This window comes from Lotus japonicus, chromosome 1 (assembly GCF_012489685.1).
Source record: "Lotus japonicus ecotype B-129 chromosome 1, LjGifu_v1.2".
Taxonomy (NCBI): domain Eukaryota; kingdom Viridiplantae; phylum Streptophyta; class Magnoliopsida; order Fabales; family Fabaceae; genus Lotus; species Lotus japonicus.
The window spans coordinates 126,578,396-126,594,452 of NC_080041.1; the positions used below are offsets into that span (position 1 = coordinate 126,578,396).

The following is a 16,057-nucleotide window of genomic DNA, read 5'->3' on the forward strand; positions in this document are numbered from 1 at the left end:
CTCTAACACAAGAAATATATGATTAACCAAAAAGAAAGTATTATCATTCACATACTTTACTCTCTCTTATATCTCATATTCACTCACATTCTTTTCATAATTATCCCATTTAATTTGTTCCTATCACATATTTATTTTACCTCTCTATTTTCTTCTTTATGTTGCTAGGTGTTAGTGTGTTGGCCTTTTTAGAGTCTCAACCTAACATTATTCAAACCCAAATAGGAATTGAAGAAATGATGAGGTGGATCGTGGATAAGTGTAAAGGTGCTTTTTCACCCTCTTTGTGAGTCTCAAATCTCAGCACATATATATAAATAAAATTTGACTTGAAAGCCAAATCCACAGATTTGATAGTCACAACACATCACTACTATTTTTTTTTTTTCCTTCTCCGAGGAAGTGAAACACCCCCAAACTCCTCTTCTGCACTCTTTCCCAAACACCACCAAACCAAGAAAGCCAAAACACGTTATAGTACATCGCTATCCCTTCTCCTGTGCTCCCCTGTTCCATTACTCATCCAAGCTGGGATCAGAAATTATAGCCTTCTCTTTGATCATTCTTGTAAGTTCTTCTTTATTATGTTCTTGATCTGTTTAATTACCTTGCCATTTCCTTTTAGCAGGACTAATAATTTCTCTTCCACTCTTCACTCAGTAGTTATCTTTTTCCTTCTCAAAAACCGTCACGTATATCACTACTACTCTCTTTTGCAATGCCATTGAGCTGACCCACGTTCCAATAACCGTTCCTCCTGCGTTTCCTTCTGTTCAATAACTACTATATATTGTCCTGTTTTCTCTGTTTCTTTTTTAGTCTTGTTTCATTTGCACCACCCTCTAAGAAACACTGAGTAGGCAAACTTTGTAGAATCTGATTGTGGGTCATGTGAGATTGATTTGCTTTCATTGATTCATGTATGTGCTTTCTTCTTTCATGAGTAGTCTAATTTCTCTCTTTCTGTCAGGAAAAAAAAAAGGTGCAAAAACTTTCCAATCTTGATCACTTTAAAATACTAGTGAGCAACCGCCATGTGTTGTGTGATTCTCTGCAATAGTTTTCTTAACGCTTACACTGTTTTATTGTCTGTAAAGTGCAAAACTTATATAGAAAACGTTGAACCTGGCCTTTTCTTCTTCTCTATCACTTTGTTGTTGTAATATTTATATGCCTTTTTTTTTTCTATTGAATTCAGAAACTGTCCCCGTTCCTCCTGCAACTTGGTCTTATAATATTGCCGTTGAAAACCGCCGATCAGTAATAGTTTAACAATTTTCTCGTACAAGGAAACCTTTCTATTTTTTTTCCATTTATAGTGTCCTTCAATGAATAAAAAATTTCCCTTGATTCAATTTTTTATATAAAATAAGATTCCCTTCATGGATTTGGATAATCTTATGCATCCATTGCTATTTTACTGTCACTTGTTATATTATATATATCGAATTTTTTTTCTGATTGTTGAATTGGTTATGATTTGGCTCAGTTTAACTAAGTGAAAAGATCAGAAGGTGGAGGAGCAATGAGAACAGAGTCAAGGAAATCCAAGGTATGCATGCAATAACTCGCTATCATCAAGTGTGCTAATAAAATGCTCTTTTCACATGTTCTCTTGAAAACTATCGTTTGGATTTTGTTTATTTATTATTTTTCAATTTTGTGTTGTAGTCTTCTTGGTTAGCTGTGAGGAAGTGGCTGAATGTAAAGAGCAATTCCGATGCCAAGTTCCATTCAGATAATTGCCGTGTAACAGAGAGGAAAAATAGTTGCTCCGACCAAGATAGTAACGCTTTCGTACCTGATCATTTCTCAGGTAATTTTCTATGTACCACTCTGAAATCAATGATTAGATGATGAAATTTGACATGGTTAATTTTTCTTTTTTTTAACAATTGAGAGGATTATAATCTCTCTTATACACGCTTTGCAGATTTTTTAATCTTTTTTTATTTAATAAATCCATAATTTATAAGTTAGTTAAAATAGTATTCTCAAATTCAATTTCAATAAGTAAAAAAAAATCGGCTACTACAATTTTTCATTCTATTCGGAATTATCATACTTTTAATTTTAATTTCTACTCTTTTCTTATTTTATCTATTCAAGTACTCATTTAACAATACTTGCACCTAACATAAAATTGTTATTTAAAATTTTATTTTTAAAGTAGTTTTAGGCGGAAATAAAGCTTGATTGCCGCTATACTACATACAGCCCTCAACAACTTGATGCAGGCAGAAGCCTAGCTTATTAGGTTTAATGGCTGATGTTATTATTATTATTTTCATGTTAATGTATCTTGTTTCCTTTTGGCTGCTAAAATAATTAGTATTTGCTTTATTTTCAATGAAGATTGGTTGAAGGATTCTACAAATGGAATGAAAGGTTCAGCAGTAGGAGAGAAGGAAACAAGTCATGTCACTACTAATGCTATGAACCTTAGGTAAATACTTCCATCAATTGAACCTGAAATTTCAAGTTATATGTACTTATTTTTCAAGTCTTGACTTCAAAAATAGAAAATGATGGATGTGGGATTTGGTGGTGTTGAATAGGATGTTTGCTGGGACGTGGAATGTTGGAGGGAAGTCACCGAATGAAGGATTGAACTTGAAAAGTTGGCTGACGTCTCATTCTCCAGCTGACATTTATGTTATTGGGTGGGTATTTACTTTTTCTGTATCTTTTCTTTAATTTCTACTCTCTCCTCCACCTGTTAACTTTTATGTATCAATCACTAAACCTTTTTTAATTTTTAAGAGTAAACTAATTCAAACTCACCATATGTATGCACTACCAGTTTTCACCTACTTAGACTAGTTTATTAGTATAATTTAAGAAGTCCAATAGTGTATTCTTACAATTATTTTTATAAAATAACTAGACATCTAAACATTAAACATTTGTAGACACTTCACACACATTTACCATAAAGCTTTTTTTTCTCTCTTCCTTCCTATTTGTACTATTAGAACGTGTACAAATTTCAAGCAACTTTAATAAAATAAAATTAACTTACTATTTTGATGTAACTTTTATCTTGTATTGTACAAAGACAAATGAATATTTTTTTTCATTGGACGTGGTTGGTTAGGTTCCAAGAAATTGTGCCCCTAAACGCAGGGAACGTGCTTGGACCGGAGGACAGTGGCCCAGCATCAAAGTGGCTGGCCCTCATTCGTGAAGCCTTGAACACCAATGATATTATTGATACAGAAACAACCTCTCCTCTTACCTCGTATCTCACGAGTGATTCTGATTCCAGACACTATTGCCAAGTAACAAGCAAGCAAATGGTTGGTGTCTTCTTGTCCGTGTGGGTCCGAGCTGATCTTTGCAACCATCTCACCAATTTAAAACTCTCCTGTGTTGGCAGAGGCATCATGGGCTATCTTGGAAACAAGGTATCTCATAATTCCTTGCTTGATTATACTTTGCGATTGCTTTTTTTTTATAGGCAAATGTTAGTAATATTAGTAAATTAGTTTATTCTCAGAGTTCAAACTCGGGACCCTTCACCCTTCACTTTATGGTTACTTACATTGTTATGTTATCTTCTTGTTGATATGACAGGGTTCAATATCAATTAGCATGACATTGTACAACACCACATTCTGCTTTGTATGCACCCACTTAGCCTCTGGAGAGAAATTTGGTGACGAGTTGCGAAGAAACTTGGATGTGTCTGAAATCTTGAAGAAAACTAAATTTTGCCACTCCTTTAAGTCCCTTCTTCACCCACAAACCATACTAGAACATGAGTAAGTTCATTCCTCATTGATTCATTGCTATGCACTTTTCTTTTAATGTTGTGTTTTTCTTCTCACCATGGATGGCATTTGTTCTGATAGTCTATTTAATATTTTCATGTGTCAATAGCATTATTATTTGGCTTGGGGATTTGAATTATCGCCTTGCTGCTGGTTACGATGATACACACGAGCTTCTAAAGAAGAATGATTGGGAGGCATTACTAGAGAAGGATCAGGTAATTTAGTTGACTATGGATTGAAATCTTGTGTCCCAAATATGTTTTGACATGTGAATTTTGTTAGTAGCATGTTCTTCAAGGCTAATCTATCTCTTTGTCCCTAACACATTGTTGTTTTGACTCCACTATTGGCAGCTAAGGATAGAGCAGAGAGCTGGTAGAGTATTCAAAGGGTGGAATGAAGGAAGCATATACTTTGCTCCTACATACAAGTACTTGACCAATTCTGACCAATATGTGGCCCAAACCTCCAAGTCCAAGGAAAAACCAAGAACCCCTGCTTGGTAAGCTTTCAGAGATTTTTGCTAATGTAAAATACCTGTTTTTGTCATCAACTAGAATCGTACTCCATTTGAAACGTTAATCAGATGACCGTGCAATGTTGTTAAGCTCACACATTGACAATAAATATGACTAAATAAGTCCTAAAAAAGGTAGAGCAGTCTTCACCCTTGAGCCGATCGAGTTCTTATATCTGAGTTCTTATTCAAAACAGGTGTGATCGAATTCTGTGGAAAGGGGAAGGCCTCAATCAGATGTGGTATGTGCGAGGAGAGTCCAAATTCTCAGACCACAGGCCAGTGTCTTCACTATTCTCAGTTCAAGTGGACAAGTCAAGTAAGAATCTCACTCCTTCTGCTGCCACTGTCACCAGGTCCTGCTCCTTAAAACCATTGACAAGTGCTGCATTTTCATCCACATGCGCTGCTAAAGTCCAAGCAGAAGAGCAGCTTATGTTGCTAACAAGAGCTCAAAGTTGCATAGTCAGCGCGCCGAGGTAATTCTATGGTCCAGAAGCTGTTCACAGAAGCTTCTCCGCAAAATTGATTCTGGCTCCAAAATCTATTGTTTATGGATTTTCAACCATGTAGACCGTGCGATTTTCAAGGTTGGCTCAATCACTAAGTTGCCGCAGCTGGTGGGCCTAGTGTGTGGAATTGGATGGCTAATCATCATGCATCTATATCCAGAACTGGGGATACCTCTATGAAGAATATTAATCTGATGAGGAATTTTAGAAGAATGGATAAAAAAATAAGTACTTTAGGATCCATCTTTTGGGGTACATTATGGTATCTTTTTCATGTACCATAAACATCTCCTAGTGTAATTTTTTACAAGAGATTTTTGGTGGAATTTAGGTGGAGAGTTGATGATCAATGTGGAGTGGACAGAAAATCTCACCACTTTAAACACACCACAACTCTGGTAACTAGGAGAGCTGTCAATATGCAACATGACACAGCAAATTTTGAGGTAGAGAAAATTGATGTTATTATCATATTTGTAAATTTTAAATTGCAATAGTAAGAATGATTGTAAATTGTACAATATTATGCTACATACAGTTTTTAGTACAATTATAAAACTTGTATTCATAAAACTGATTATGGACTGATGATGCCTCACTAGCATCATGTGCTGGGGAAGGTTCGCTTGTATATGTATAGTAATGATATATGATATATTTCTGGGTATCTACTTGTATGACCATATGGCAGTTATTCTAAATCTAATTAAAAAATGGTGTTAAATGTCTACTTGATTAAATTATCACTAGTCACATGAGGTTGTCATTGCAGTCATGATGCAGTTGTTGTGAGCCCCAAAAACATTGATGCTGCGGTCTCAATTGCAGTTGATGACAACAAGTTAGAACCATTATTTTTAGTAAGTCATAGATCACTTGTAGTTGTATTTCCAATTGAACCTACTCATGAAAAACCCCTAAAATCAAAGAATTCATATGAACATGATGATACAAGGTGTGAGGGCCTCCTCATATAAACAGAGCCTCTTAAGTGGTGGTACTATACACAGAAGACATTTCTGCCATCAGACGGTTGACTAAAGTAGCGTGTGCTTGGTCAGCCGGCGGAGATGGAGATCCAAGCGGGTTACGGGCAACCTGGTCGGTCAAAGATCCCTAATGGTCCAGAACCTTTCTTCACTTTAATCACAGGTGAGGAGCAATATAAACAACCTCATCACTTGTATGCAGTATAAACAATCTCATCACTTATAACTAATAACTAATATAAACAACCTCATACTTCTTCACCAACACCAGAGTTACAGATAGTGATGACCTTATGGTTAGAGTGCTCTTCTTTTGTGTTGCTCTCATCTGCAGTTTGCTTAGCCAGCACTGTATTCTCTTTTTTGATAATTGTACATGGTAATTTGCAGTCTTTGCTTTGCCCCCACACTACTAGATACATATAATAATGACAATGGCGCCGATCATCCTGAAAAATTAATTAGATTCCTTAATTTAGTTTAATTTTTTTTTCATTGAGCATGTGTTCTGGTTGGGATTCAATTTGCAAAATTACCTTCCAAGAGTCAGTTGCTCCGCCAAAAAGATGGATCCCAAGATAGCCACAAAGATCATGCACAGTGGCTCAAAAGATGTTACAAACACTGGGCCTCTATATTTCATCACTATTCCTTGAACGTAATAAACCATTCCTGAGCAAACTAAGCCCTGCAGCTCAATATTTTTAAAATTGATTCAGGACAATGTAATAAATGTTTGCAAATAAATGTAAAGAACTTACACTGTAGACAACAACTAGAAGTTTTGAATCCCAATTCAGAGACCAAGCCAATGGATTGCCTCTTTCCATAACCAGGGCCAATATGCCCGCTCCAGTTGTTGCAGATAGGCACATCAATGCCGAAAGAGAGAGCTCAGCACGGTAGACTTCAAGGGTAGTAGACTAGATAAAGAGATGAAACTCTATATTATATAGGGAACCCCATCAAGTTAAAAAGAAATTGACACTGATGAAACCTTGAGAGTTTTATTTTAAGAAACACTTACTTGGAGAATTATGAAACAAGACCAACAAATGCATCCAGTTAAGATCATCACTGATCCTTTTACTGCTTGATGAACATTTAAACCACCATCAACATGCTCGTCGTGGCTGTTGCTATCGTCGCGGTGTGTCCCGAAAAGCTTAAGCACCGGGCCTTTAATAAGTGTCATGACCAATGCACCTGTAATAGAGACTAAAGTCCCAACCACCTTTGCTTGACCACGTATACTACTAAATTTTATCATCTCAAGCCTACAGGGTAAAACCAGACAAATGAAATTTATTATACGCTATATTCCACTGCAGTGTTGATTAATTAGTTCACATAAGTTGTGTTCATCTGTTAATAATATTGTGATAACCAAATTCGAATTACTTTTATACATCCCAGTGACAGTGAATGTTTATTACTTAAGAATGCAAGCCATGATAAAGGTGGTGGCAGGAAGGATATTGGCCATGGCAACAGCATAAGTTGCCGTTGTGTACTTCATTCCAGAAAAATAAAAATTTCGGGTAATAACTGGCCTGCCATAAAATACAAAAATATCAGAGTCAATTAAGCAAGATTATACTAATTTTCATGGATAATTAATTAAGAGAGTTCATGTGTTTAGCTTGCTAGGGAATTTAAATTAATTACTCAAGCAAGCCGAGGGCCACTATCTTTATAAAGATTGGAAATGTCATCTTGGGCCTTACGTTCCTGCAGTTAAAAGAAATGAACTTCAATTTCAATCACACAATTAATCACAGAAGAGCAGACACCATTTAGAGACAAAGGATCTCAATCTGAGAAACATATATACATACTTCTCGAAAAATATTGCAAATGGGAGCGTGACAATGAAGGCAACAGCATTGCAGTAGAAAACATATACATAGACGCTCATTCCTTCGTTTAGTGCAACCTTTGACAGAACATCCATGCCAGCATATGCAGTTTGTATGAACAACACACCTACAAATGGCTTCACTCTATCAAACTTCATTTTGTTATAACCCATTTCACCTCAAAACTTGTACTAATTTGCTTATTTCTTCTCACAAGACTGAAATATATAGCAGACGAACTCACTATTGGTGAGTTTAAACTTCTATTGATTGATTGATGTATTTGGTTTTATAAATGGGTTCCGTTCATGAATAAATTTTAACTGATGAATCTGCTATATATAAAGGCTTCCTTGTTATTTCTCTTTCCGTTGGGTTGTCATGGCCGTTGATCTCGTTTTGAAATTAAGGAGTTCTTCATCATTAATATTTCTTTTTTAATGTTTATGCAGCGACTCTTTGTGGGAGCTAGGAGATGAGAATCTATTGCTCTTATCATCACTTAACACACACACACATCCAAAACATGTTTATGAAGGATTTTATAATTATAAAATATATATTATTAATAAGAGTAAAGTACACTCACCCCCCTCAAGTTTTGTTAGAATAACACTCCACCCCATTCTTATCTAAAATCTACACCCCACCCCATTTTATATAGAGGCAAATTTAGTGACGAAAAATATTCTTCATTAATAATTAGTTATTATTTAAATTGTTAATCAATAATTTCAAAAAATATTTTCAATATAATCCAATAAATATAAAAATGAAAACATCACAGTCCTCCTCATTCTCTCAATCGCGTTCTTCCTCCGTAAATTCACAATGCAAATTCTGCAATAGCACACAAGACCGGTTGACAAACCATATCTCGAACATAGTGAAACATGCTTGTGTTTTCATATTTGGTAATAATTCAATTTTAATCAAAATAATCTATTTATACCTCCAATTTTTAAAATTGGATTGTATCCGGATAACGCTTGCATCCTCTGTCTTACCGCGGCTGCTGGCACAGAGTTAGCTGATGCTTATTCCCCGGATACCGTCATTGCTTCTTCTCCTGGAAAAGAAGTTGACGACCCGTAGGCCCTCTACCTCCACGCGACATTGTTCCGTCAGGCTTTCGCCCATTGCAGAAAATTCCCCACTGCTGCCTCCCGTTCCAAAAAGCAACACAAATGGGTGGTGAAGAAAATAGAGAAACAAAATTAAGAAATATGAAGTGGATCGAAGGTTATTAGAACCCAACGATGCGGTGGAGCACCGTTTTTAACAAAATCCAACAACATCTTAAACCAACAAAGTGTTCGCTCACAACTTAAAGGGGTGAAGTTCACAACAAGTAGTTGAACAAGTGGCTTTGGGGATGTGCGATTCACGTTCTGGGGTTCAGGTCGCAACAAAACTTTGAGGCATGGTGGTGCCATGGGGTTTCACATTCTGGGATGGTTGTCGTCATGTTAAAGGAAGCAAAGGTTTGGTGGTGACCGTTTGTGGTGAGAAGTACGATTTGGAGATAGATGAGACGTGGACTTAACAGGCAGAGTAGATGGTTTTTTTAAATTTAATTCAGTAAAATTATTTTCATAAATTGATGTATGATAGTGTATATGCATTTAATTTATTTAAATTTTAACTAATTAGTAATTATTTTTTATTAGTGACGAATTTGTTTTCGTCACTAAATTTTGCCTTTATAAAAAATGGGGTGAAGTGTAGATTTTAAAAAACAATGGGGTGGAGTGTCATTCTTGCAAACCTTGAGGGGGGTGAGTGTATTTTATTCTATTAACAAGGAAGTTCTTGCTTGACCTTTTCTTTATCCAAAACATGACTCTTTATACATGATAAGAGATGATACTCTACCTTTCTTACCAGTCACTTAAACAAATTCTTATCTGGGGTTCCTGAGATTAATATTATATATATATTCTTGAAGATCAATCAAATCACACATTCACACTTCAAAATGTTTCTCGCTGCAGTTACGCTGCACGATCAATTTGCTGCAGTTTTGGCCAACCGATTGATTGATTCCATTTTCAACATCATTTTCAGCTCAGCTGTAATTCCATTAAAATTTGCAAGCCAAAAAACAGAAATTTATAAAATTCCCATTTTCTCACTAGATACACACAGACATGTATAGACCTCTTAGAGCATCTCCAATGCATAGTTGCTAGTTGGGTTGCTTAAAGACTATTTCGGTGGGTCCAGACTGACACATAGGATTTAAGCAACCCAAGCAGAATTCGCTCCAACTACGGTTGCTTAGTTTACTTCCCATTATACCTCTTATATTTATATTATTTCAAGGTAATGACACTATACAAGTACATGAATGAAAGAGAAAATATGATTTTTTAGTCAAAAAGTAAGAAGAGAGAAAATAAGCAACCGTTACTTAAATAAGCAACCGTTGCTTAAATTTAAGCAACCCAACTGCCACGTCATGTTGCTCCAGTGGTGCTTCAAAATAAACAACGTTGCTTAAGTTGCCAACTGGATTTAAGCAACCCCTATTGGAGATGCTCTTATTAGTCAAGTACTGTTCAGTATTCCCAACAAATTATTATAAGCCCAATGAATTAAAGGAAGCAAGCTGATATGACTTCATAAACCAGAAAATCATGTAATTAGAGATGATATTCATGACTTAACTCAGGATATAAACAGTGAAGGTGACAGTTAAGTCAAACAAATATATGTAGCTGGACTAAACTAATCTTGTGACACAGCACAAAAAGAATACAGATCAATTCAACACTGACCTGTTTAGCCATCCCACATGCTTTGTCAAACTGTTTAGCCACCTCCACAACTCTCAAAATGCTTCTTCATATCAAAATCTCTTCCTCCTTTTTTATAACATGTAAGGGAAAAAAGGAAGACAGAGGTGGAGATTAGAGGTCCAGGCTCCAGATCACTTACTTTTTGGTTCAAGTCCTAATAACAAAGCAATGTTTAGTACAAATAAAAATATATCAAGAAATTGAAATTCTGGAGAGAAATCATAATCTTAAATCTGAAAAAGATAGCAACTGACATGGTGACACATACAATGCAATGCAAATCATCTAGAGTGCCACCAACAGTGGTAGGCATAACAACCTAGCACACATCACTCCATTGCATGTTCTGTATTAGATTAACATATCAAAAAACTGTTGGAACTCCACTGAGGGTATAGTGGTATACCGTAGGAAAAAGAGAAAGAGTGAGGGTAAGTTAGGAATTGGGGAGCCAAAGGGTGTGGGATGCAATGTGGAATCTTACTTCTAAATTCCAGAAGAACTCACAGTTGTAGTATTTCCTTTGTTACATAGAAATTCTCAGTTACAGTCCTTTCCTTTGTTACTATTCTCATTCTGCTAGCTCCTATCAAAAACTTACCATTAGCTTTTTCTTCATCGATAGGCCCTGCTTTTCAAACGTTAATCTTTCAGCCCAGTAGACAGATTCTTGTAGAACTGCACAGAAAGAAAACTTAGTCAAAGTACATAAAGAAATTTTTTAGTAGAATGGTGTTTCTGTTGTAAAACTGACTTACCAGAAAAACATGTTTACATAGATGCAAAGACATCAAAAGCTTCTAGTAGAAATTAACTAAGGTTAACTAACAGCTATTACTTACTAAGAGTTACAAAAACAGAATCCTTTGATACTTGACAAAAATAACTAACAGCCAAAAATATTTTGACAAAATTAAACAAAAAATTGTGAAAGATCTAGAGGTACTTGGATAAGTTAAAGACTACTTTTATATCCAAGAGTACATAATTACAGTGATGTCCGCAGCTTCTACAGAAAAGTATCAATTCTATTTCCTCTGGATGGTCTTTCTGTTTTGTCTGTTGTTCTGAGACTTAGGAAAAGGGTGGCTTTGAGTTAGTTAGGATAAACTTCTCAACAAGTATTTATGTAAGAAGAGAAAAAATGAATCAAAAAGGTACTAAAATAAATCAAACTTTTCTGTAGGTTAAAATCTTTACACCTCAACATTTTCAAACACTCATCTAATTTCTCCATAAATACCTAGAGTGATAAAGATGGTTTTGCATGTTAGGAATCAAATAGTTTCCTTTACTGACAAAACTACTGGATCATATATACAAGATGAAACTATCAAATATATATCTCAAACAGTTTTAAATTTAACAGTGATTTATCTCCAATGGCATATCTCAGAAGAAGTATACAATTCAACCTTTACAAATCCAGCAAGACAACAACAATAGGCACAACAAGAAGAATAAACATCATAAAAAACACAAAATAAAGCAGTAAATTTCTCAAACCTCAAATACCTGGAACCATTGGCGTTGTAACTGAGCTCAGGGTTCCAGTTGTCGCAGTGACGAACCAGATGCAGAGAGTGCGGTGGTCGGAGGTGGAGTCGGAAGAGTGGTAGAGGTCGAAATGGCCGGTGAGGAAGTGGAAGAGGACCAAGTCTGGCGAGGAAGGGAAAGCACTAGAGTGAATGGAAAACAGTGATTTGTTTTACATGTTATTTACAAACCGCCGCTAATTGCCTCCAAGTCGCCGCAAATTATGATCCTTTATCCGAGGAAATTTATGGTTTGGATCCTCCATCGCGCATGTTAGAACAAGTAAATGTGGAGTCGTTTTTTGGAAAAACTGATCAGGCATATCACTTCAATTAAATTTATTTCGAGTATGGAGTACGTTCGCTTAGAGGAAGATCGAGCTTTTACTTTCCACCAACAAGTATGAAGAATGGACTTCATTAATGAGGGGAAAAGAACTCTGAGGAAGCTCGTAGAAAACATTCTCTAAAGAACTCTGAGGATTCTCCTAGAATTTTCAAGGAAAGAAAAAAATAACAATGGTGAAGGTAATCAATCTACGTCAATAATGATCTCAACCATTATAGCTGAAATGGAAATTCTAGAAGTTTTGGTGAATCCCGGAAGCTTGACATGATGTCTTATAATTGTTTTGTGACGTTGGGATATAATCATGGGGATTTCATTTTCATTAATGACCAATTCAACTAGTTTCACTGGGGAACAAATGGTTCTAACGAGCTACATAAATCTTAGAGTGGCTCTTGGAATAGAGAAGGTTAATAAGACTATCATTGTATGCTTCTTGGTGGTGGTCCGGTTATCGGTTTGCAGTGGCGGAAGCACAGGGGTGACTTCCCCCTGCTTAGTCACCCCTGGCTTCTTGAAAATTCTAAAGGAAAAAATTTGAAGCATATAGTATATAAAGGCAAGAGGCAGAGATGAACAGCACGTGAGCACCCCTTCTTTCTTTTATACGTTTATACACACAGCACAGCACAGCACAGCACCTCTCTTTTTTTTATTTCCTTTTAATAATCACATGTAATGGGACCATACCTCCAAAGTTATACTATTTAAAAAGCATAACATTAGGATAATACTATAACAGTGAAGCCGTGATTTGATTAACAGAAGCGAGTAGAGGGAAGGAAATAGAAGAGAGAAAGGAAAAAACAAGGTAAAGAAAAGAAAAGTTAATTGTCTTGTTTGGATTTGTTTAATTAAAAAACAACTCAAACAAGACAAGAGAATAAGGGATTTTGTTTAGGTGATACAACATTTAGAACCTCTCAATTTTCTCTCTTGCTCTTCACTTTCTCATTTATGACTTTTTATGAATATTCAAATTTTCATGAGTTCAAACTTGAATTTATTGGTTCAATTCTCTTTTTTGTTGCTTAATTGGTCTTATTGTATGTGATAGAATTTGTGGTGCTTGTGTTTTACTTGAAAAAGAAGCGATAATCAATTTTGTTTCCAACACTCCACCAATTGCTTTTCTTTCCATATCTATAGCACTTTTCAGAATATGGACGTTATAACTTAATCAATAGAGAGATGTCTGCCTTTTTAGTACACTTATAGCGGTGACAGCCTCAATACGCTCGAAAGACATGTTGTGATAGCTTTACTATATAATTTATCTTTTATTTGCACATTGTGTTGTTTTACTCAAATTGTTTTCCTTCATTTGTTTCACCAACTTCCATAGATATTAATGTTTCAAATATCGTTGAAGTTGGACAACCAACACAATCAACCGTAGAGCAACTTATCCAACCACCTCCTTCAAAAGCTTTGAGGATTGAACACGAAATAATCAATATTGATGCTTTGATTCGTGATCCTGGAAAACGTCCACGAATTTTAGATTATCTTGTTAATCCTATTTTTTTTTTTGGCAAATTCCTTTTTTTAAGAATTGAAATTTTCTTACAAATTATATTCCTTTAGATCTTAGTCCCCCTTCCCGAAATTCCTGCCTCCCCTGTCGGTTTGCAATGTAAAAGTAAAAGTGCATGGGAAGTCCTATCAACATAGTGCACCACCGTAGAAGATCAAACGCATCCAATAGCTCAGTTTTCAGAACAACACTAGGCTTGATTATTGTTTAAGTAATGAGGTTGGAAGATGCTTGACTTGTGATACAAGTAAATCATTTGCATACAGCTTTGCTAACAGACTTATGACACGACCTGTTTTATATAATTATTTTTATTATTAGAAAATTTGAAAATAAATAAAAAAGACTCACTAAACCTAACTTACCCTAACCCACACTGCAGCCCCACACCCCAATTACCATTCTCCATTGCAAAAAACAAAAGAAGAAACCTAACATCCCCTTCAATTTTCCCCACGCATGTCACGATCTCCCCACACCCTTCATCTTTGCTATCAAGGGCAGCAAAACTGTGTTCCTCTCCCTTGACCCACTCCAACCTCTGTCCTTCTTTAATTAGTTGTGTCGCCCACACGTTCAGAGTGGAGTTGCGACTGTAGCACCCAAGCATGGTGGAGATGATGTGTGGCGTGGTGTTGTGTCGTAATTGAAAGGTATGTCTTTGATGGGGAAGCCCTTGGCGCAAAGGATCTGTTGTGGCTCGTTAATTTTTCGTTGATTTAGTGAGAAATTGAGAAGAATGGAGTTGTCCTTGCAATATCTAGAGCATATTGCTGTTCAAATCAGATTGCTGCAGCGCATGGAAGGATACTATGCCAGGTGCACTCAATATTTATGTGTTGTCTCTTTAATGATTGTGAGACCATAAATTATGGTGCTTTAGCTTGTTGTGCTCGCTCACATGGACCAAAAAGTGAAATATGTTTTATTTTGGTTATGATTAATTATAGATGATGCACAAGAAAGATGCAAATGGATATATTTGGAGTTGATCTTTCAAATGTTTTCTGCTACTAGCTATTTCGGGTATTATGATGTTGATGGGAGCAATCCATTTGATTCATTATAGTGGCTAATTCATGGTGAGTGATTTTCCAATCACTGTGACTTACTTTTAATAATTATACAATTGATGATTTGATTATTTTAGCATATTGCATATTTATTTAAATTGGGGAAATATGCTTTACAATTCGTGAATTATCTGAAAGCTGGTTTTATGAAAATGATATGAGTCTGATTCTGAACTGACATGAGAAAACAATTTATATTACCTTGATTTTGGAAATTATGTGAAACTGAGATTATGAACTTGGAAAGCTGATTTTGAGACTTTGATGAGACTTGAACTGGTTTGAGAAAACGGTTTTGGGGATCCTTGATAGAACCCCGTAGCCGTTAACGGAGGTAACGGCCTAGGTGCACCTAGCTAGTTTGATTCCGGGAGGAGAGGGCTATCCGTTAGATGGAGCCGCCAGTGCACGGAGAGGGCTATCAACGAGATGTAGCTTCCCCCGATGATACGATACGACATGTGATACGAGAGACGAAAGTGCTATCCGTTAGATGGAGCCGCCCCTATCGGATAGGTCATCCCTTAGGAGGAGAGGGCTATCAACGAGATGGAGCCGCCTCACGGTTCTACATGTGTGACCCTATTAAATTATATTGCTGATTTTTAAATGCTTTCATATGATTGACATGATTTTTATTCAGTTTCATTGAAATGATTATTTATAAACTTTGGCAGTTTAATCATCTCTTATTTGAAATGATTCTTATTAATTTTATATATATTATACACTCTGAACTGATAGTGAAAAACTCGTGCTTCATTTGTTTCCCCTTTCCTGTTCATGGTGGTTGTTAAATCCTCACTAAGTCTTTGTGACTTACCCCATTCATTATTTCCATTCACAGATTTTCAGGCAACTGCATACTGTTGTCAAATTCAGACCATTTGACAGGTTGACATATTGGTGTCTTCTATTTGATTCTAGTTATCTGCAGCTATAGGGAGTCTTAGGAGGATTTAGATTTGAGATTGTTATTTATTGTTTTATTGTAAAAGTTGCACATGAGTGCTTAATTTGAGAATTTCCTTTTTATGGAAGTATGAAAATGGAGATCATTATTTGACAGGTTTTGTCATTTGAGATATTGGTAATACAGATGAGATCTT

At 35.9% G+C, this 16,057-nt stretch overlaps 1 protein-coding gene, 1 long non-coding RNA gene and 1 pseudogene across 2 annotated transcripts; 2 read left to right on the forward strand and 1 right to left on the reverse strand.

The window, feature by feature from the left end:
* The first annotated feature begins 331 nt into the window (after positions 1–331).
* Positions 332–5,470, forward strand: LOC130730426 (type I inositol polyphosphate 5-phosphatase 8-like). Its single transcript, XM_057582435.1, has 10 exons — positions 332–567; positions 1,490–1,552; positions 1,672–1,816; positions 2,356–2,446; positions 2,559–2,663; positions 3,098–3,407; positions 3,577–3,764; positions 3,883–3,991; positions 4,130–4,278; positions 4,491–5,470. Exons 2-10 carry the CDS (start codon positions 1,526–1,528, stop codon positions 4,774–4,776), a joined length of 1,410 nt encoding a protein of 469 aa, XP_057438418.1. The 5' UTR covers positions 332–567; positions 1,490–1,525; the 3' UTR covers positions 4,777–5,470.
* Positions 5,471–5,665: 195 nt separating this feature from the next.
* On the reverse strand, positions 5,666–12,912 carry LOC130730427 (WAT1-related protein At2g37460-like; annotated as a pseudogene).
* A 1,325-nt stretch (positions 12,913–14,237) lies between these two features.
* LOC130730429 (uncharacterized) lies at positions 14,238–15,934 on the forward strand. Its single transcript, XR_009016350.1, has 3 exons — positions 14,238–14,694; positions 14,826–14,957; positions 15,796–15,934. It is a non-coding gene; the product is annotated as an uncharacterized LOC130730429 (long non-coding RNA).
* Positions 15,935–16,057: the final 123 nt, after the last annotated feature.

Bases quoted from the DNA above. Each gene is read 5' to 3' on its own strand.
- LOC130730426 (XM_057582435.1), top strand. From the start codon at position 1,526: ATGAGAACAGAGTCAAGGAAATCCAAG. The intron at 1,817-2,355 runs GTAATTTTCTAT...TTTTCAATGAAG, and splicing joins CGTACCTGATCATTTCTCAG to ATTGGTTGAAGGATTCTACA. The intron at 4,279-4,490 runs GTAAGCTTTCAG...TATTCAAAACAG, and splicing joins AAACCAAGAACCCCTGCTTG to GTGTGATCGAATTCTGTGGA.